This window comes from Anopheles cruzii, chromosome 3 (assembly GCF_943734635.1).
Source record: "Anopheles cruzii chromosome 3, idAnoCruzAS_RS32_06, whole genome shotgun sequence".
In the NCBI taxonomy this organism is placed as follows: Eukaryota; Metazoa; Arthropoda; class Insecta; order Diptera; family Culicidae; genus Anopheles; species Anopheles cruzii.
Genome location: NC_069145.1, coordinates 23,648,288 through 23,671,993, shown reverse-complemented (window position 1 = coordinate 23,671,993; position 23,706 = coordinate 23,648,288). Strand labels below are relative to the sequence as shown.

Below are 23,706 nucleotides of genomic sequence, written 5' to 3'. Positions count from 1 at the left end.
GAACAAAATCATCTCCGATTTTTATTGCGTCCGGAAGTTGCACAATATTTTCTCTCCGTCTAGACACTAGCGCCCGCATCCTGTCTCGAAGAAGAGGACCACATTAAAGGCCAAAAAACGGCGAAGTTGTTCGATGTACCGAGGGGATAGTACCTGGCCTCAAAGCAAACATACACTGCGAGCTTAGAAACGAAGACTTTTCCATGCTTTTAAGCTGATGTTCGGAGTGTTTTCTTTGCAGTCCTCGTGTAGCAGCAGAAACGTGTTTTTTGCCTCAACAACTCAAGGTGACCGTTTTTTGGGAGGGCCGTTGTTTTAACACCCGGCGGAAAATGTTTCCTTCCGCGCCGTTTCTGCTGGGAACGCACGTGCCCGGGCCTGCATGTGCTCGGCAGCCCTCGGTTTCGAAGCGTTACAGAGCGTTGAGGGTTTCGTGTTGATGTTTGCGGATCATCACACTTTAATACTTCGACGGTAATGGAGCTTGTGTTAACTACGGGTACAACTTGCCTCCAGGGGTCTTTACTTAAGGGGTTTGCTCAATAATTTGGCCTTTTCACTACCATCGGAACAACTATTCAGCTTCAAGCATACCTTAAATTGTGTACTGCACTTTTTTGATAATTGTTTCCCATTATCTTGCCCGCTGTAGTCTAGCTGTTTTCTCGCCACGGCATAAATATTTCAAGTCACTCAACACCACTCTCCGCGAACGATTGTTGGCAGCACAGCATGACATTTCTACGAAATTACTTCTACACACCCCGAGACACCGCGAATAAGGAGTGCTTCGGACAATCGAGCTTGGCAGCAGGCCATGGACAGCCGGGGTCTGCTCAACCCGATTGCATGCTTCCCGAAAAGCACGATCATTCCGTTAGCATCCGTTGATGGCGGCCATTAATCATTATCAGCATCCGACGTATGCATGCCGAGCCGCTCGGAGCCATCCCGGCCGTAGATTCGAAGGCGAAAAGAAAAACAAGAATCCGCCCGGAAGACCATCGGCCCCCTCTGGAACCCAGCATGTGAGCCAGCACATCCTGTCCGCCAGTGGCCGACGAGCATTAAATGTTTTACTGCTACGCTTCTTCGGTTCGCTTGCTTTTGGTCGGTTTCTGGTTGGTGTGATGCGCTGCATTTCGATGGCTTTCAAGATATAAAGGCCGAGAGCGAAGGTAGAAGACTGTGGCTATCCAATCCTCCGTCTGTAGGGCGTTGGCCCGGAGCGTCGGGAGCAGTTGAATGGAACGGAAATCATAGCATCAGTGTGGATAACGAGAATTTATGATGGCGATTTATTTATGAATGCTTTCATTCACCAACCAGCAGGGGGCCTGCAAATACCTCCTTTGGTAGTTTCGCCTCTCGAGTCAATCATTGGAATACACAAAATAGAAATACTCGCAGCGACCGCAGCCGTAGCAGCTCACACAGCATTTCAATATTTGGTTTCGGACAGTCGGAGCAGTTTGTCATGCAAGAATCGCTATGTGTTACGCTTATTGATTTGTTGCTGTCTGTCTGCTGTATCAAACGGGTCGCATGTGAATTTATATTATCAAAATTGAACGGAAAAACGACTTAAATCGTTGTCCAATTGTTATTTCGAGCTTCTGTTGAAACATCACCCAACATAACAGAACATGTCAAAAGTCAATTCGCAACTTAGAGAAGGATTTTTGTACAATACCTGTCGGGATTGCTTGGATTTTCCGCCAACCAGCCTACATCTTGTACAGTCAATCGCAACACTGGTCAAGAAAAAACTATGGTACCTCAAAAGCGTAATCCTGAAAAAGGTCAAAAGTAAAGGTAAACAGGAAAGATGCTCAATTTCCGGTCCAGGGCATTACGGAAATTCACTGATTGTATCCAGTACAGCATTAATAAAATATGTGGGCACATGAGAATGATTTTGGGATAAAGAGTCGCCAGTTCCTGGCACTCAAAGCAGCTTTGTGGGTAGATAAAAGTAACATCACCAGCTGCGGGTGGAAGCGTAGCACAAAACACGTTTGCTTATAGGAACGTAACAAACGAACAACTTCGAGGGGGCTGTACGGTTGATCTGCGGTCGCCGTTTTAATAATTCTTGTGAAACATCATACAGAACGAATTTCTGTGCTGTTTTCGTCCACTTTGAAACCCTCTAGCGAAAGAAATACACTGACACGCCATATAGCATGTTTGGTTCTCCAGGATGATAAAGCTCTGCAGTTCCTAAACGAAAAACACAACGGAAATTTGACACAGTAGAAGTACTAGATAGCATCTGGAGTTTCACCTTATGCTTTCCTTTAGTTCCACTAAAACAAATCTCCATCGAGGGGTCATATAGGTCTATCAAACATGTTCATCTCGAAAACTAATTGGGTTTCGAAGGCTTGCCAGGATCAAGGTAATCCTGCGCTGACCCCCTGCTGCTGACACGTGTGTTGTTTAGGAAAATGTTCAATCTTTCGTAGCTTAATCGATTCCTTCCCGTTGTTGGGTTGCTTTGGCGTTAGTAAAAGGGTTCCCGAGTTTAGGGATTCGCTTTCCTCATCCAGAAACCCGTTCAAGCCATCCGTCATTTCACAAACATTGCCCCACATCACCTAGCTTGCCAGGAGTTAAGCACATACTGTTCGTTTCATCTTCCAGTTCCCTTGTATTTTTAACATTTCACAAATTATGATTTTATAGGAATAATATAGAAAAAGGAGTGCCTTATGCTTTATTTAAAACGGTCGCCCTTTGTTAAAACAAAGGTAGACATAATTTTTATTTACAGCTTGCTTGTTTATTTTGATAGCATGAAGGCAGCATTGAAATTCAACGCTACTACTAATGTTCATGGTTGGGAAAATAGCGAAGCAGAAATAATAGGAATAATAAATTGGCATAAAATATCTTTGATTGGAAAATCGTGTAACTAATTGCAAAATTAGTACTCAGTTGAAGTCAAACTAAAATGTGCAGATTAGGTTTTTGAAGGCCACATTATTACACCAAGTAACAATGTGGCCTAAGTTTATTAAACCGCTGTCTGAAAGGATGCTCTTGTGGAGTCCACAGTGCCAGCAACGAAATAATTACAAGCCAAAAGAGTCAATAACCACGATGGACACCACCATCTAAACCTTACGTTGAGCGCTGGGTCCGTCAGCACCAAACAGGAAGTTAATCTCCGGGATCACCGTTTTGGCACGAGACTTAATTTTACCACCAAAGATAACATTGAACTCCGGAAACAAAAATGGTAACTTTCGCTAACGGTTCATAGCTCTTCCTGCCGAAACGCCTACCATCGAATTGGCTAGCCAGCGGTTGATAATATTGAAACCGACCGGCTATGATAGGCAAAGTTTTGCAGCAGGATCGGAAGTTTTAGCCAAACCAACTTAGAGGTCGATACCGTCCACAAACGTAACCTGATGAATGAATAGTTCCCTAGGCAGATGGGCGGGCTTCAGGATCGTTTTAAAACTGTATCACTGCCGTACCTTTGTCCAGTAAAAGCGATGGCACTGCTGGGAAATATGATTCCGAGTATCATTATTTCATCTCAACCGAGACTCCCACTGGCACTTTCTTTTGCAAAGTTGCCTTTAGGCCATAATAAAAGAACATGATATAAATACTTAAATCAAACCTAACAAAGTTTTAAAACTAGTCACCAGGAACATATACAATTTGCGTACGTTTTTATGAAACGATCACATAGATTTTTAGCACGGCCTGTGGCTATCTCTATTGAATCTAGAATGTTGAAAATATTGAAAAGTACATCATAAACGAGCACTGTAACCTTGTACGACCACCAAGCTGCGCCAAAACCGGCTAAAACAGTAGAATCGTTACTGACATCGCAATCAATCTCTCCGTGAAGCAAAACATCACTGTCACAAGCTTCGCCATCTGTTACACGGTCTATGTATTTGTCCTGAGTAGGCAAGAGGCACGTTGTCCGTTGCTCGTGGCAATGTCTGCAGAGAGCCTCATGCATGATGTATCATCAACTGTGACATTGACAACAATTCCACAAACATACTCAAGCCATGTGTACCAGTGTATGAACACCCCAGCTCTGCCCTGAGGCAGCTCCTTTTGAAAGTTATCCAAATAGGGACTAAACGCTCGCCGCTTTGTCCACGTGTCTACGTAAACCTACCTCGAAGCGATTTTCTGTTACCACAGTAAATATTACTAAACGGTGGCACGCAAATTGAATATTTTATTTTAATGTGTATTTTCATTTGTTTCAACAGCCGCCCATTATTTGAAATTCATTCCTCTCCTTTTTCTGCTGATGTAGGGCATCAGCAGCATAACGACCGTCACCAGGAGTCCCTTTTTCGTGGAACCGGTCAACGTAACTTCCGGAGCCGCCGTGCAGGTCGGATATCATTTATCAACGGAAGCAATCCTCAACTGTAGAGTAGGAATGATGATGTCGTCATTATTCATGTGCTGTGAACCGCCAACGCCTTGGCCGTGGACGGAAACCAGGTATAGCGTAATGGATGTGTCACGAACGCCACCCCATTCTTCCAAGCGAAATCGTTGTCACTGCCCCGTATCATTTTCCGAGATGCTTCACAGCCGAGATTCGATGCCTAGACACTTCGAACTTACAGACAACGGTAAAAATGCTAGAGGCCACGATAACCGATGCAAGATTTATGTGGTCGAATGTGGTTGGGCCAAGCTACGGTCTGATGGTGGCATTTATCTGGGAGGCAGGCTCGAGGGCTTGTGAAAATTAATCTTATCCTTAACCTAACCCTTCTCAAGAGCGCCACCAACTGATTGTGTTCTATCTCTCGCTTTCATGTCCACTTTCGTATCCCTCGTGCGGATTTGTGGCGTGAACCAAAACCACCTCGGACGGTTTGCAGAAGACTGATGACGTGGTTGGCTCCTTAGGTCATGTGGATCCGGAGGACAAGGTGTCGTTACTCACCGTCGGCAATAATACGTACAGCGGGGATCCCCGGATAAAGACCAAATTTCAATAACCCAATAATTGGAGACTGCATATCAAGCCGATCAAATCAGATGAAGCCGGTCTGTACATGTGCCAAGTGTCGACACATCCGCCTCGAGTCTTTGCCACGAATCTCACCGTGCTGGGTAAGTTAATTAATACGATTTTTGGCTGACGGAACTCCATAAACAACTGAAGTTCAGAACTGATGACTTCGATGTTTGCGGTCTTGATGCAATTTTCAAGATTCGGTCAATCGCAAGCACAGAATTGAACTCAACCAAAAATTGAACGATCAACCCCAACGATAATGTTTTTACTGAAGGCATAGCGCATATCGTAATCGCCTATAGGACATCAAAAGATCGACCCGTTCAACGAGAAAGGTCCTGGGGCAAAAGCTATAAAATTAGAATTACAAAACTGCGTAAGAAAGCCATTTCACTTGGGCATTCCCTCACAAGGAGACCAAAACAACAAAAAGACAGCATCGTGCTTTTAGCTCTAGGCTATGAGACTACCCATAAAAGAAACGACCCACTTTCATGTAAGTGCATTTCAAGCAACATGGAAGCAGGTCGAACGGAATGAACTATCGAAACATGGAAATTCATCACAGTCATGCGAAAAGCACAAATCGATTGCCACTTTCGCATGAAACAAAACTCAATTCGAAATCACGAAGAATAACCAATCTGTAACAAGCAGAAAGACAGAAAGTGTGTGAAAATGCTGCACTAACCAAACGTCAGTTAAGATCCCGACAAATTGCTTTAACAGATTGAGTTATGTTCCAATCCGTGTAATGGTTTGATTATCAATAATGCAGAGCTCACCCAATTGCAATTGTGTTCGTTTTCGTCTCTTTCGATTCTGCGTCAACAAACCCGGATTTCCGACTACCCGCAACGAAACGTCGACTGGATTTATTTCCTGTGCAGAGCCCGCTGTACGGATAGTGGACGAGATGGGCTACGAGTTCTATGATCGTTATTACAAATTAGGCAGCACGATCGATATATCATGCCAAGTGTCGATGTCGTATTTGGGCAGCCTTCCGCCGAGCCCTCCCACTCTAGGTTCCCACCAACGGTCGAAGGCCGCTGCTGTTCCACCAGCGAACGCTCTGCTCCTACCGGTGTCTGGAGACGAGCTGTCCAAATACGACTCACGACGCAGCAAAGAGAGTAACAAATTGTCGCATACGACAGAAAGTGGACTGATTAGCTGGACGAAGGATGGCGCTGAGCTGCCGAAGGATATCAGGATGAGTTTTAGGTAAGTTGTGCACTGGCCCGAAAGATTGGGGGATATCTTCCTCACGTCAGTTGTCTGTAATTTGATCATTCGTCGAAAAAGAAAAACTGTGAGTAATTAGAAGCATCCGAATATGTTGTTATCACGTGTCTACTTTATTTGATTGTAAGCAAACAGAGATTATAATTAACAATACACACATAGAAATCACCAATGAGAATGTTCTTCGTATAGTTTGTTACTGATTTGTTTGACTTTTATGATCATTGCGTAATGGTGGACCAAAATAATGATGCACGACAGAATGAAAGTAAACCTTTGATTTATATGAACGCGTTCCTATTGACCATCGTACCTATGGGAACCAAACGCCCATCGAGACCCTATGGGGTCGTTTGTTACCATTTGATCTCAAAGTATCACAACTGTACGACGTGTTCACTTTCGCCAGGTCCACGCAGCATCAAAGGAGGCTTTGTCCACAATTTTGTAGCTCACGTGCAGACCAATAGGAAGACTTTGAATACATTTGCCGTGGTCCTTTCCGGCCCAATAGTGTGCAAGGGCCAGTTTGGCCGTTCGGCGCGTTCTAGGTCGTTATTAGGTGAACGTGTCGTTCTAACTCTAAATCGTCGTGTTGTGCGCTACTTCACAGCGGAACCAAGCAGTGGCTCATCAGCCGGATATCGGTTCTGCAGGCGAACCGATTTCACAATGGCGTCTACAACTGTACCGTCGCTGGCAGGCAGAGCACGTCGGCCCAGGTGCACGTCCTGAACGGTACGTATGCGTAATAGGATTAGTTTCGGGCGACTCGCGGAGCCTCAGAATAATGAAAATTTTATTGTCTTTGGATTCACGGCGGATTTTTTATCACCTGAAGCTGCAGGTGAAACACCGGCCGACGTTCAGCATAATTTTGACCATCGCATCCCGGGTACCATTTCATTCAGATACGGGACAACAATCGAGATGATGATAGCTGCGTATTGCACACCGTACGGCTTTGCTCAACGTTCTGTTGCTAACCAAAAGTCCAAAGTGCCTTTGTGGTCCAGTTGCTTCAACATTACTTTAGTATTGTTATTTATTTAGTTAGGGTGCCAATTCGAAAAAGCATTATTCATCGCTGTCATATAAAGAACGATGAGGGGCAAAAGAGTGTGATTGAATATACAAATTAGATATTGTTTTTTATCAGTAAAATAAATTAATCGATAATATTTATCATAGAAATGCAATAAGAAGCCGTATGGAAGCGTATGTTTCTTATATTATTGTTTTATCTTACATTTAATAACCAATTCAATACAAATACCTTCAATTTTCCCGCTTTAAAATTTATTATATTTTGTGTGTGACTTCCTATCTAGACGCTAAAACACTTTACATGCACATTTTCAAGCTATATTGTACGGATTTAACCGAAAACTTTTAAAATTACTTATTTATTCATTGATCGATAGCAAAACAACGAAAACATCAATACTTAAAAAAATCTTCGGAAAAGCAGCACAGATTAGAGAAATGTTCATGTAAATCCTAAGAACATCTCGCAACTTCCCCCCGGCCCCGGTTTATTATTGGTTCGGTTGCACTTTTTGAAACTTGCTCTTCGCTATGTAAACGGTCATGTTTTCGTTCCCACCAAGCACTGTGTGCTTAATAGTAAAAGTTTTCCTCATTTCCTCAGACTTTGCTCGTTTTACTACCACGCCGGTCTTCTGGTCCACGCCAGCAATCTCAATCCATCAGAATTAAGTCACACAAAGTAGAAACGCCAGCACTAGGGTCGATATTTGTCGTTTTATGCAAAGCGAAATTCGAAACTGGCTCTACTGCTCTAGTTGTGGAAGGATTTTTTTTATTATTGAAAAATATATAGAATCACCACAAAGGTTGGTGCAACATCTCAACAAACGTGAAAACTTTTGCCTAGAAATCGCATCAAATCGACGATGAACGTGAGAGGTCGATCCGATTAAATTCGTCTCAGTCCAACCACCAACACCGGTGGTCTGCCAATGAATCGACGGGTGCAGGTTCGATGTGAAGGAAGGTACCTCATATTCCTATCCCCTCTTGCACGCACGTACGGTGTTCTCTTTTTTAACGATCAACAACTTGTTCTTTTCCATTTCTTTATTTTCACCATTTCCATAACTTTCCTACCTGCACCAGATGGCCCCTTTTCCTGTAGGTATCTTTACCTTTCCCGTGGGAAATTTATCCCAACCATCGATGACAGGGAAACCGGGGCTTCGCGGTGTCCTGGGACGTGACCGATTGCCATCAATTGGAAGATAAGCATTCCACCGGGGCACCAGGGCACAAAAAAGCAATTCGCAAAGATATGATTTTCAGTTGGGAAAAGTCGTTGTGTGGAACTTTTGCGGGGTTTTCCGCCGACGTTCCCCATCGGTTGGCTGAGTGGTTTTTCAACGGAGCATGATGATGGCTGCGAAAAATTATCTAGAGAAAACTTTGCCGTCGATCGTATACAGAAAACGGAAGCAATGATAATTCGACTGTCACGACCCATTCCAATTACTTTTCATCGCTTCACTAGAAAGGCCACTTTTATGCGTTAAAGATTTACTTTCACAACTCAATTCTTCTGTTAATTTTTGCTTGTTGACAGAGAGATGATGGCACGGTACACGATATGGTTTTGTGGATATTGTCGTGACGATGGATGTTATTTCAGCGCTAATGATATTGTTATAGATACTTTATGCCACTTTTCCAACACACCGTTTCGATTTATTAGAAGCAAATGATTGGTACATTTGTGAAATAAAATTATAATTTGTAGACCTTTCACAAAGGCTAAACGTTCCTGAATCCCATCCTAATACGGTTTTATAGATAGCATTAGAGACTATACACTGTGGACTGAGCATGGACTTCGAGCCCTCCAATCTTCATCATCGACATTACCGTCCTCGTTATCAACGATAGCTTGAACTCGGAGATGAGATTCCAATATGGTTAAGGCGTGTTTATCGTTTCACTGCGGCTTCTGACAGCCGTCGCCCAGTTTAGTTCGCGCGAACGCGGTGATCGATTATAGCTGCAGCGGTTGTGTCACGGCTCATAATTGAACACCAAACCACCCCTAATTAATCGACGTAGAAATCGCTACGCTAGCTACTGCCCTGGGTTGCCCTTATGTGCCCGCATATTGCTTCGTCATCACACAGTGTCCAATAGCACCGTGGTGAGAGTGTATTATTATGAACACTTTGGTGGGCAGCTGCTACATTCCACCGCATATGCTACAAAGTATCGGTTTCCAATGTCGGGGTCAGTATTCAATATATAGCTGCAAGCATTAATTTGATTTAGCTAAACACGCTGTAGGCATCTGTCGTGTTAGTTTCGCCATGACTCCAGCCACTTCAGCGTTACCAAATCAATTATTCCAACTCCGCGGAGTCGACCCCTCAAGATGCCTAATCTACTATTTTGAGCAGAAATCCCAGAGCAGAATCGAATTGCGGCTCATACGAAAGACGCATGCCGACGCATATTTTTTCAAAATAATTTGTATTGTTTTGTAAAGTACAGATTTAATCGCATTCTACCCGCTTTGAACGCACAACGGATTAAAAGTTGGTCGATAGTGCAGTTTCATCTGATTTTTTTCGATTCGAATACAATCGGATTATTTCGCTGTGGATTCGTGCCTGTGTTCCACTTCCTGCCCCGAGCTTCAAATATTGAAACAGGATACGTGCACACAAGCATCCTGTTGAACCACCGGGCTTCCGCCGCGGTGAACAGTCAGAAGTCAAACAAGGATAACACGAAACCGAATTCTGACATTTTATCCCCGGCCCAGATATCAAATCGAGAAAAATCCCATGTGGTTTCCGTTAGTAATTCATGATTCCAAATTCGATGAAGATAACCAGTAGATGCCATGTTAAGTTTTACCTCCGGCATTTGCATGTTAATGTTTGATATCATGTTAATCCATAGCTTCTGTAAGTTTTCGAGTTCTCGAATCCAACGTGTGCCATCCGTAATGGGTATGAAATGGGCAATGTTTGGAACTTCTGTCAAATTGACTCCCTTTTATTGAATGCCAAATTGTCGTATACGAGCATTTGCAAAAGGATGTGGTTGCGATCAGATTAAATCATAATAAATCATAACAAACCATATATAAAGTTACTTCATGAGGGACATTGGTGCCATTCATTATAAATTTCCCAATTTTTTAAGAATTCAATAGATTTAAACATTTTTCCCCTCTTAAAGAACGGACTGAGCCGTATTTATTAACTTTATGCTTAACATATTCTTTAACATTACATTTAAACATTTACCTCAACAAAAATGAGGACACTTTATTGCAAAAACATTACTAAAGTATGCAGCTAACGATGTTTTTTTCATACTAACGCATAGGCTGGAACCATAATTTCGTCAAGAGTTCATCTGATGGAAACGATGAAAAGAGAATTTGAACTTGGGCGGTAAATGCTAGAAAATGTAATCACACTTCTACACGGATAGATCGTTGTACCTAAGTCTATTCTACGGCCATTTGAGCGGAAAATTCGAAGCTGTGGCAAACGGGAACACACATTATCGTTGTGAAGAGGATGGCCGAGAGCGTGTTAGCGTGTGGCCTCTTTTTATCATTATCTTGATTAATTTTTTTTTTAAAAAGACCTCGTGGACGATAGTTGAATCTTGAGATCGTGCCTCTTAGTTAATGACTTTCAATGGTTTCGATGAAAAATTGAAGTTACAGTCACGACCGGTGACTGCAAGGAAAACCACGTAAAGTTTAAAGAGAGACAGAGAGAGAGAGAGATGTAAAAAATATATAAGAAAAACGAAGCAGGCAGTACAAAAAGAAGAGGATGGTAAGCCAAACTAAGAACTATGGAGCAGAAATCTTTAATCATATCTCGCTGGAAGGAGGACATAACGAACCAGAAGAAAAATGAACGGAAACTTACAAATGCCGGATAGATGGCTTACGCCGTAGTCATGAAAAAATAGGTCGTAGTTATGGAACCCATAAGCGGACCAGCCAATCCGAGCCAGATGGCTGGGCGAGAATTTGTTTCCTAGATTAAATTTCTGCTTTTTCCGATATTCCAACATCTGGGCCTGTTTGTATTCGCAAAATATGCAAAGGAGCCGACTTTGTCCTCTCCTTTTGCGGTATATTAGAACTATATTAAATCCCATTGACATGAAAAAACCAATACAGATTTAATTAGAAATTGATACCAACTTTTAGTATGTGTATTGCATAGTGATAAATAAACAAGGATGCCGTGATGGAGGCGCATGGTGGTGCAATGATTTGAAGCAAATGTCAATAAAATAGAACGAACCTTTCCTTGTCAACTAGATATTTTCGCATTTCCGATGCTCCAAAATCTCTCTTTGGTATAATTCTGATCAAACCTTGACATTGTGACCTTACGGCAAGAATGGAGACGCATGGTTGTCGTCTCAAACAGTGCCTGCCAACGTGGCAATTCTGATGGACTGTCGACTGATCCAGAATGATTTTTCTATTCTTATCACAAAACGCCTTTTGCATAATTAAAGCACCAGTTGTTTGGGACACACTAATTGGGCTTCAATAAAAGATAGCACTCAATGATGGCTCAAGAAAAGCTTTCTTTCTCCGAGAATCGTTCTACATAATCAGGTTTAGGTCAATTGGAAACCGGTCACTTACTCCTTACGCCTCATCCGAAACTCATTATGTACACAACTGTCGAGTGATGACGAAGTAAAACAGTAAGCCCCTAAGAAGCTTATTGGAAATATCCAGCAGAGCGTCTCGGCACTACACAACCGAAAGGCATTCGTTACTTACACTCAGTTGGCAAGCTGGGAAGCAAAATTAAGTTATAAATTACGCACGTAAACCGGAATATTGAGAATTTGTTTGCACGAAAACCAATTGTTTGCACTACTCCACATCGCGATAGCGACCCACCAGATTTATGAACTCCCATTTTTATGGCAAACATGTAAGTAGGAGCAAACAATCATTAACTGATGTCTGCTAGTGCTTGATTCACTTCCGCCCGCGTGTTGGGTCCCTCGAGTAGCTTGCAAAATTAATAGCCCCTGGTCAATGATATTCCCCGTTGGCTCGTTACGAGGCTAAGTGAATATGAAGGCAAGGCACAAGGGATAGCAACTGATTGCTGTTGAGAGCTCGCTCGGTTCACAATGAGCAATCGAAACGCAGCTCAACGATTATGTTTTATTTGTGGTAAGCCTTATGAAAAATTGTGAAACGAAACCAATGTAGAGAAAATAAAACTAGATAACACCCAGCATAAAATGAATGGTTTTTCATTTTCCGTTGTTTACATAAAGACGATTCGGTGCACGTCAAGCTAGTAATTTGAAACACCAAACGATAAACAGCCATTTTCCTTAGATCCTTTGCTGGAAAACTTATTGCTTATCATTTTAAACTATGATCACACAAGCATAAAAGATATTGGACGTTGTTTCGATTGCTAAAGAAGAAATGTCATAAGGACAAACAATATCGGATGGAAATCACGGCGACCGTGAAGCGACCCAACAAAAACAAGTAACCCTAGGTTAAGACATAAACGTAAAACCCGACTAGCAGCGTGCCAAAGCAGGATAGTCCGTGTGGCGCGAAAGATAGTAAAATTGGCCAATGACAGAAAAGCTCCGGCGCACCACAGTTGTTTAACGAGCGATAAGGGAATGAAAAATGGCGACTATAGAAGGCATTTCACGGTAAGTACGGTAATCGTAAAAAAATAAAGCACAGCAAATGGCCCACCGATCGCTTCGCACCATTTTTGCTCGGAAAACATCGATCATAAAATCGACTTTTATTTAGATTTATTAAATCGATGGTTCTGATTTTAGCGACGATAACATACTGATTACTATACGTGTCGCCTTTTGAGAACGACCTGTTAACGCTGAAAAACTGTAATCTAATTTAATAGTAGAACTGTTTTAGTTTTCTATCATAGTTAGAAGAAAAACGGAAACACATTTTGCATTGTGATTTTAAGAACCAAGAATGTGGAATAGAGAGAAAGAATACCAACGGCAGAAGGCAACGACAACATCTTATCGAGAGACCGTTAATTTGTTTAATGTCATACATACAATTCCTCGATATTAATTTGCATCATGTCATCAGAACTGATCCATGAATTTTTCTTTTTGTTTTGCAAGTGCTTTTAAATTTATCCAAAGTACTACAGCAAACCTTAAAATCATGTAAATGGAATCCTTTTCTGGCTTTTCTTTTTCACCAGAACAACATAGCTAGAGTTATTATGTAGCGCATTATTGTACAAAACGTTCACCTCAAATAACCCGTACATTTGCTCAACTTTGAAGCTGTTCTCAATTGCGAGCCCTGGTGATGCGAGTCGCACGCACGACTGTGCTTGATGGCTGGAAACTCGTTAGCACATCAAGCCATTCCATTTTTCATCCCACATTCTGAATGCTGTGGGTAATTGCTTAAAATCGGTCTACATCAAAAAGGCAGGACACCAAATTTGCATGTGTATGTGTGTTTTATTTACTTTGCACAGAATGTAGCAGCTCTTGGCGGGACCTTGGCGGGACAGAATGTAGCAGCTCTTGGCGGGAGCGGACCGTAAAAATTAATCGATCGTTACTGATAGTAGTTCTAAAAGGCAAAACTTTAGCGGAACTTCCACTAAATCGATGACCCGCGGTGGATCGAGTACGAGTTGGGGGTAAAAATCGTAAACTGATCATTTACATAAAAAAAAACACAAACCGTCCCAAATAAAGTTGGAGTAATCGCCGTAAGCAAGCGCAAAAAAAACCTACGTACCCAAATGACTTTGAATCACCATAATCATCAAGGAAGAGTGGCAAATGTTGATATCACTATTTGGATAACCATCAGTTTAAATCTCTGCTTTTTCCGGGGTTTGGCTGGAAATCTATAAAGTCTATTTTCAGTCTGTTACAGCGACGCGCCGTTACAGTCACAGGCCAACGATAATCGTGACAATCTCCGTAGAAAGGCCATTGCCGGGACGAAACAGGAATCCAAGCGAGCTTCATTTGACAGCACGACCTATCGAGACCCTGCGTCTATTTGCCAGCCAAACAATCAAGTTGTCGATCGTTTCGGGTGACATTTTCCCACCGAAATCCGCCTCCTAATAAACTTCGCCCAGTCGGCCAAATGACGCCCGTGGAACCCCGCGATGCTGTACCGTTGTTCCGATTCGAAGCTTCCGCCCAGTTATGCGGCCCGCGGCCGTACTCTAGACCGAACATAAATTATTCAGCAGCTAGACTTCGCAATAACGCCGGCAGTATCTGCCACTACATAATGTTCCGCATTTTATTCGCCTCCCACTGTGTACTATGTAATGCTGTGCTTCACCGCGTGACTTGTGCTACGCAAAGTGCTTCCTGCCCAGCAGCAGCTGACCTGTGACATGAACCATGCGATGAACAATCGTCTCTCAAGAGCCTGCATTCGTTTTAACTTATCGACATTCAGCAAAGTTCCGACCAGTGGAGGCGTATATACCGTTGAAGCATCATTTCCGTTTGGCACGGTGAGAGCGTTGCACTTGAGCAATGTACAAAACAGATGGCTAACTTGTGTGGATGCATCGGAAGAACTTTGGTAAAGTAATATTATTAATGTAACGAAACGCAAGATATTATTTTTCGAAACCTCCAATCGCTTTGTCACACTGATCCAATGTGGCTTCGTGCCACAATGAAAAATTTAATTTCTGTCCAAAAGCGAGATTCGAACGTGAGCTTTGACCATGGTCAACTTTTCACTTAAATCACATTCTTGTCAGAAATCAGACATATAAGGATTGCAACAATCAAACAACCACGTGACTTTCGGCTTCACTCAAGCTACGCAAAATAAAGCCTTAACCTAACGCACCAGACCTAACGGAAGTTTCCCTAAGCCCGTGAAGGTCACAACGTTGTAATGTACTCGTAACCAGTTTCGTAATAAACAGGAGAATGAGTTATCAAAAATAATTAGGGTCGCTTTCCTTCAGTGCTCCACAGCCGGCCTAAGGGTGGATAAACTTTTAGGCAAAAGAATATCCCCTGGTGTAGGCCAGCGTCATCAGGGGATTAATTTTTTCTCTTTTTGCCTACACAGAGACCCCAACATGGCATTCAATTTGTTGGCCCACTGCCGGCCACCGCTTGCCGGATCACTACCAGCGTCGCTTCAAATTATGATCCCCGACAAACCGCAGTTTACGAGCGAAGAACACTGAGCTACACCCAACTTTGGTGTCGCCCTACGCACAAAGTGGTCGTTTGACTCTCGTGCAATCGTGATTCATTTCGTGTGTTAGATGTACCTCGGCGGCGCCCTCCGGTTTTATTCGTCGCATTCCAGGCCCGCGCCCCGCAGACTAGTCAGGGTCCATCGTACCAATGCAACCTCTTTGTTTCTTTTCGCTTGCTTTTTTACCCGCACGTCCCATACATAGCTCATGTGTGGGGTCCTGCGCCTGGGGTTCGCATAATTTCTTAATTATGAAATGGCAGCTAACGGAATGTTTCCCTGCGGTGTGTGAACCGGGCGCGCTCACCGTGCACCAAGCACCCACCCGGGAACGGCGAACGCAGGAGGAGGTCATAAATATGCGCACGGCCTAATATTGACGATGGAGGTTCCACAAATGGCTACGGCCGGCCCCGACCAGCTGCGAATAAATTTGCACAACCAATGTCGGCACGCGGGAAACGTCGTAAAGTTTTTCGCTTCGAAGCGAAATGGCACGCAAATTCCATGTTCATTTGCACAATACAAATACGTTCGAGACCATTCGTTCGGCCGAATGCATAACATAGGCCCGTTGGGCGTCAAGTGCAGTTAAACCAATAATATAAACTTATTTCACATCATATCACGACATTGACGCTTCACGATCGAACCAAATTACATACTGTACTGTAATGTCATAAACTATTTATATAGTTTTTGCATTGGAACTTCCTTATGAAAACTGACTGTAAAGCTATAAAGTCCTTCTCGGACGAAGACTCTGGTGTCCTTCGTTTCATCCTAGCGCTCGTCCAACAGCAATTGGCTTACAGCTTTAAACTTAAATACCAACATCAGGACGGTTATGACCGGTAACGCCCCAAGGGCTCACAGGATTCTCGGTATAATTGAAATGTCAATTAGATCCAACTGAGACGCTTTGCTGCCGGGAGCAGTTTATGAAGCTAATGCTTCATTAAAGCGATCACTAATCGGATTTTGACAAGCGGCGAAGGTGCGCCGTTATTATTTCAAACTGTGTGTATGAACCACCGTTGGTTGGTCTTTCATCCCAGTTATTTGCTGTGTTGAAACTACGTTTTCTTGAAAATGTGAACAATTATTTTACACACACACACACACACAAACCCAAGAAACAGCTAACAGCTTTTTCTTGTAATTTCCAATCGTCACCTTCAGTTCCTTTCCTTGCCCTCTTCGCGGTCATATAATTCGTATATCTTGTTATATTTTCGTTCTCTTAATTATTTTCACTTACCTGAAGTCAATGCCGGAAAAAGCACAATGATAATAAAACTAACCATATCTAAAACGAATTTCATAGACACTCTCTTAATTATTTGCAACGCTAAGCGGTTCGTATGTTGTTTCCTCTCTAGGTTAGTTTCAATAGACATAAAGACCACTAATTAAAAACCATTTCTCTTTCGTACTCAGTCTAAAACGCAGAGTTGTAAAACTAGTGCCACGTTGTGCAAATGTTCCACGAATGATGATCGTTCCGTTTCTGTTCATTTCGCATTTTTTTGTCCTGTAACTTCGCAGCAAATTTACAAAAAAAAATAAAATAACACAAAATGGCAGATAAAGATAAGACCTTTTTTATTCTCCAATAAAAGGGCGTCCAGAAAGTTTATCAACAAGGATTTAATTAAGCGCGCACTTGGCAAAGTCTTTATTGAAGGTAATTTCATTTCAAAATTGCCTCTTATAAAATACACCGGTGTTAGCAATCACTCAAAGCCTATATTTAACACAAGTAAAATTCTTAAAATGGGTAATCTAGTTAAATTACTTTCGAGCACAACATGATATTCGTCATAGCTAGACTGTCGCATTCGATTCCACCATATCTGTCGGAAGTTGTTTCGGAACATCGGAAAACGTGATTATGTTCCTTGGTTTTAAGTTATGTAACCACCAAAGGATCTCACTGTTCGAATTTCCGAACCAAAGTCGAGAGTCAACGGAAGCAAACTCGCCAACGCTCAACCATGGTCAATCGCGGTACCGAGAAACACTAGATAAAGGTTTGCTCTTAGTGAAGCATTTTTAAGCCTCCGTTTCTATTTTCTGCTTCCTTACAAAGTGCACTTGGCCGAGACAAGTATTGCTTCCCGAAGGCGTAGACGGCTGGAACTTACTCCGTTGAGAGCTGCTCAATTTATTTTGCGACCGAGAAGAGCCTCGTGCTAGGAATTGAGTTTTATACAGCGAAGGGTCTGAAAATAAAATAACCCAGATCGTGACCGATTACATGTACTTCATTGTAGATGGTGTTCATCTTCCGGGCTGCCGATAAAAGCTACGAGATAGCAAATTATGGGTTCATAATTTCCTCGTGTAATGTAATCACTTTCAAAATGATGCGAAGGACTGCGGCTGAGTGGGCAATTTAAATTTTATCCCCCAATTAATCATAGGCGTATTCATCATAATAATTTCGTTGCGTCCTGCGTTCGTGTATCAGCGGAGTTACCAGACAGATTTGTAAGTGTTAAACTCCAAAATACGGAATTAAATCTTGGTCTCGAAATGAAAATATTTCAAACAAACTTACGTACTGCTACAAACTCACAGCAGCGGTTAAAGCTGAACCATTAAAATAATGTTCCAAAATATCAGCATCTTTGCAGACATTCTGGTTACGTAAGCTTCGATGAACTTTATGGCACTTGCTTCTGCTTGAAGCCGAGCCGAGCAGTGGACGTTCTCTCCAAGCATCAGACCGTAACAACTGTACTGTTTATCAGCACTCTTCACAATGAGTGCCGTTTAGCAACGGGGAAAAAAGCTCGTTAAAGATAAAGCTCTTCATGAGCTCAACAACACACTCTCCGCTCAGCTATCAAGGGTATCGATTGCGTTTTTTTTTGTGATGACCCCGGTTGTCATCACATAAGGGAAAGAAGACTGAGCAAAACGTGAAATGGAGAACCGAAAATGTGTCAGAAGGTCGTAAAGTGAAAAGTTGCTCATATGGTTTAATGGTTTATTGTTTGGGAATGTGTTTTGCCTTTGCCGTAATCGGTACAGCGATGCTGCTTGTCATTTTGATAATCATTGGCCATACCTTTCTCACGGGCGTATTAAAGTGCTAATGCAGTTTGTTACACATCTTCGAGTAATATGCTGGACGCATAAGAGCTATGTGAAGGTCCTTTGCCACACATTTATGGGTTTGTTGCTGTTGCTGGAACTAGGTTATGATTTAACATGAAAAACTTACTTAGCTCTTAAATGTGAATATCGAAACACAAACAGCAGCGATTTGGAAGCGGCTTTGAAAAATTGTCTAAAATCTGTTTTAAAAACTGAAGAAATGAACAGCTCTAAATCAAATTTCAAACGTCTTTTCAAGGAGAACTTAGAAAACCTTAGCTCTCAGTTCAATAGTGCAAGCAACAACTAGATTAAAAGTTCACTCCAAAACCTTCTAAAACTTTGATATAGCGCTGCCCTTCCAAATGATTGATCGCTTTAATCAATCTCTCGATTAGTTTGGCTCCATTCAACAAACGGACCGGTAATCCAAAATAGATTGTTGAAAATAACACGAAACCAATCATAGGCTATGGATTTGGGCAACCTTCACCTCAAGCACGCCATCATAATTAACCTACCGATAACCGGTCAGTTATTAAACTTTTTCCAACGTTATTGGATCCATTAACTTTAACGACCCTGCCCGACCAAAGGTAAACAGCTCCGAGCTGATGATTGACGAGGAACGCTCGCAGCCAAGCACCTGATTGGCAGTATCCGACGGGGCAGAACGGAAGTATCTACACGATACCACCATTTCTACTCTTCCAAAAATGTCTTCTTTATTTGGCCTTCGGCTTAATTTTATCAAAGTGTCTTACTTTAGAAATTTGTTGCAGCTTCATTGAAGCTGTTAGTGAAATCGCCGGACAACTTTAAAGTGTGGTCCATTTTCCGTTTTCGATTTGCCAAACAACACCATCTCAAGCGTCGCATGTTGCCAACAATGTTGAGCGGCACTCAATAGATCTCTTCCAACCAGCAATAGTGACTGCTGCTCGTGTAGCCAATCCGTCACCGTTCTGCAGTCAGTACCACATAACGAACAAGCAAGGATAAAATCTAGGCAAAACAATACATAAGCAATGAATGGCCTAGACGACATATTTGCATATTTTACATCTCAACGCCCTGAGCCCTACACTCCAACCAGTACATGGCCTGAACGAACGAGCGTAGGGCGAACCAGTTCGACCTAAATAGAGGCAGCGATAAATTCTGCTATCCTCCTACGAATGTGGAAAATCCATTTGAGGCGCAAAACCATGCAAGACACCAGAAGACCCAATCATGAAGCCTCCGAGTAGTTTTTCGGGCTCCATAAAATGTGCCATCTTACACCAAAAGACCAATTTCATCCGGGGCAAGCTAGCGAATGCAATTTGATAAGGATGGTTCCGTCAGGCATCTAACGTACTCTTCACAGCCGGGGAGACATACTTCTTTTGCACACTTCCGACACCCGCCGTTTGCCATTTTATATATCCGTCCAGACCTTCTTCCACTACATCGCCGATATTGATATGCAGATTGAATTACCTGCAGTTGCCGGCATATCACACCCGGCGATGTGCATCACAAAGAGAATATAAATCAGAGGAAAAAATGTATTCGATCTTTTCAATTACTCTGCCCTTACGAACAAGAGGCGCCCTGAATTACTCCTGCAACCGACGAAACAACGAGCCCTCAGTCTTCGACGGAGTGCGCTCCAGTTTGGCATCGAAATTCAAATGCCGTAGGAATGAACCGAAGCACCATTATGCTAAGGATCTTTTCTCTGAAATGAGTTACTGCAGTAAGCTCCCGTAGCAATCTTTGCGCGATGCAAAAACATCAATTGGCTGAATTTTCAGAATCACACTGAAGCGCCGCATCAATCATCTAGCGTTTCCATCAAAATGCAAACGAAGACGAGGACTGTAATTAAATCAAAACAGTCCTGCCAAAGGAAAGCATTTAATATTGCCACGTCCGGTCCATTTATTTACAACATGATTTAGCATTTTGATAGTGATTTTTCATTTTTCAATTTTGAGCGAACGATCCTCCTTCGGGCCGCTCTGTCTTTGACGAGGGGAACCGATGGAAAATTTACCTCCTACGAGCGCGCAGTCCGGATGGGAAATGAAAATTTAGTCCATTCAGCCGCCAGGGAGATGTTTTTATTTGCTCGACAAACAAAATAGGCAAAGGAATCGTTTGCTTTGGGCTTCAGAAATCGTTCCACCGACCCTCAATTTACTACCATTTCAAAACAGAAGGAGCGTCTTTCGTAACGGAGCGTTCACAGTGAAAGAAAGAGAGAGAAAAAAAGAGAGAAAGAGTTAGAAAGAGGAAGAGTGAATCTCTACGACGAATCGCTGCCCATGTGCTTGACCCGTTCAGCAATTAACATCTTGGATTTATTTGTGACTACTCAATTTGCCTCAAACAGAACCTGTTGCAGGTCCTTGGAGAAGGTCCTTGAACAAACATTTATGACTAAATGATTCGTGAGCACAGTAAAACGTTTCAATTCAAACACCACACTTTAAAACTACGGAAGGTAACCCGAAAAGCAGCAGAATTTCAATAGCAACAGAAAAAACACTTCATTATACGTTGCAAAAAGGTTAAGGGTCGAGCATTATTTGCTCGCAACGTTAAGAGATTCAAATTCTTCTCAATATTTTTTACATCTACGCTTTCATCGTTCAACGAATGCTCAAAACGTAAAAAGTGATCTCAAAATAATATTTCACTATCAATCAACATCTTACCTACTCCAACGGGAAATATCTCTGCAGGCCTTCGTTTATGTTTCAAACTTACGCCCAAAACTCATCAATTCCTTATCCCTTCACAGTATTTCATAAACTTTTTTCAAAGCGAATTAAATATGGAAATACAATACTTTTTGTAACTTACTCAATTAAAAGTCGGTTAGCTCGGAGGTTTATTTTCACCAACGCCAACATTATAAACGATTTATCATAATGTAAGGATTTATGGGTTCTGTTTTATTTATTCTGCTACGCTGATTGCCCTTTTGGTTTAACTTTAGTGAAACTTCATTGGAAATTCAAATCATCTGGTATCGCCTAAACTGGTCGTAAGATTAATGGTACCAGTTTGAAGTATTGTTTGCTTTGCTTGGTGTAACACTCCGAGCCTTCCCTTATTTTTTTGATGTCGTAAGAAAGTTGTTTACAAAGTTTGATGTTGCATTTGTTTTTAATTCCTGTGAATAGTTCCTCCAAATCTCGGAAAGAAATCGGATCTCGAAAAGCTTGTTTATCCGAATTAAGAATTTGAAACATAATACCTTTAAGTTGTAATACCCAATATTCAATTAAGTGTTTTATTTTAACTGTTAAGTTTGAAGTGATACAAAACATATACAAATTGAACGACGGAATTCCTGTACAATACAATTTACAATTCAAAAATAATTTATTCATAAACACAAAAACTACTTTTGCAAGCCACGGTGCTCACGAAAGAAATTTAAACCATAAACATGGGCTCATTTGTATGTTTTTTATGCAATACACAAGGACGGATAAGGGTTCGGCTCCTCCACCATACTGTGGAATTATCTGCTAATGTACGGCGTTTAAAAGCTTGCACCCGTAGGCTAGGGAAGTCCGCTGCACCTAAGACCACCGATTTCCCAACGGCTCAGCCTTATTCCGAAACTGTAAGTTAGGATTTTCCACAACGACGCTTAAGTCCGACAAACGACCGCCATGCGCGCTGCGGAATGCAACGAGCTACGCGTGCCGCTTTTTCGAACCACCCTGGAATACGCCGTACCAACTTTGGCCTCACACACCCAGACACATTCAATTATGTTCCGCCTTTAATCTTTATAATGCTCATAAACGCTTTAACGATAGCAAAATAACCATTACTTTTCCATTTGCGCTCCCATTTGAGGATGATAATTATGGCGGATCTTGGCGCGGCGCACTGCACCGTCGCATTACCTACGGGTCGTCGGCGGCGGCTGAAGAAAATGTTCTAACGGATTTTTTTTTTCGGCCAGCTAAAGCCACGTTCTACGACTGTGAGACCGAGGATGTGTTTGATGCATAACGCATGCTGGTCGGTGCGCACCGTAGCAAGCAGTAAACCGAAAACATGTGTTGCATACCGGCAAGCATAACATTGATTGCCTCCCGCTGGCTATTGGCCATTTTAGTGCCGGCCGCGTTAATGTTCGGCACGTTGTGCCGTAAAAGTGGTACCTGCACGAAGCCTTATCGTACGATGCAAGTGAAAATGGCCGAGAAAGCAGTTCCTTAGCGTTTCCTTAGCCCATGTTGCGATAAATTTAGAACCAATAACATAAATCGCTTCGATGCCGATTTCGAGCACTTGCCTACATGCCGGCTTCAGCCGACTGCTTCACTAGTGTTCTGTGTTAACCTGGTCAAACAAAATAAGTAAAGCGTGAAAAGCTGCATTTTTTTCCCATCAGCGCACCCCACTATAGAATGCAGCTCAAACACCCAAACCAAACCATTTTTTGGACGGGCTTTACTAGGTTGTTCATTATATTCGGAGCCTCGATATCAAGGAGCGGTGCTACGAGCCTGATTTTTTTTTTGTGATATTGGTACACTCTTCAAACGAATGTATGCGAAGTTTCATTTCAAGCGGTTACTTACTTTTTCTTTTACGAGCCATTTAGTATCGACATGTCACAGTATTTTTTCAATGAAAAAAATTAAGTATCGTGCAGTGATTTAATTTTTATTTTTGAAAGGTTTAAACGCAAAGGAGATTTATGAACGAATGTTAAAAGTGTATAAGGATTCTTTGCCTTCAATTAGGTGGTTCAAAGAGGGGATTCTGAGCTTAAACATGGTCGTAGTAGCCTTTAAGTCGATCCATGTCAAAAACGTCAAAAAACAGACACAACATCGGAAATCGTAAAACAATACAGGATATCATACTGGAAAATCGTCGAATCACTGATAGAAATTAAGGACAATATCTAGTCATCTCATTGAGCAGTATAACCAATATTTTGACTGAAGTTTTGGGTTCCTTAACCCTGTTTGCGAAATGGTCGCCGCATTCACTAAAAATGGAACAATGCACCAGGTCACAAGAGCATTTTTAAATGGCGAAA

General features: G+C 42.2%; 1 protein-coding gene across 1 annotated transcript in view; it reads left to right on the top strand.

Moving 5' to 3' along the window:
- Positions 1-23,706, top strand: part of LOC128270081 (uncharacterized) — a 54,752-nt gene that overhangs the window by 5,288 nt on the left and 25,758 nt on the right. Inside the window, 5 exon segments of the mRNA XM_053007487.1 lie at positions 4,301-4,501; positions 4,884-5,118; positions 5,914-6,250; positions 6,885-7,009; positions 7,119-7,166. Coding sequence (XP_052863447.1) covers positions 4,301-4,501; positions 4,884-5,118; positions 5,914-6,250; positions 6,885-7,009; positions 7,119-7,166 — 946 coding nt within the window.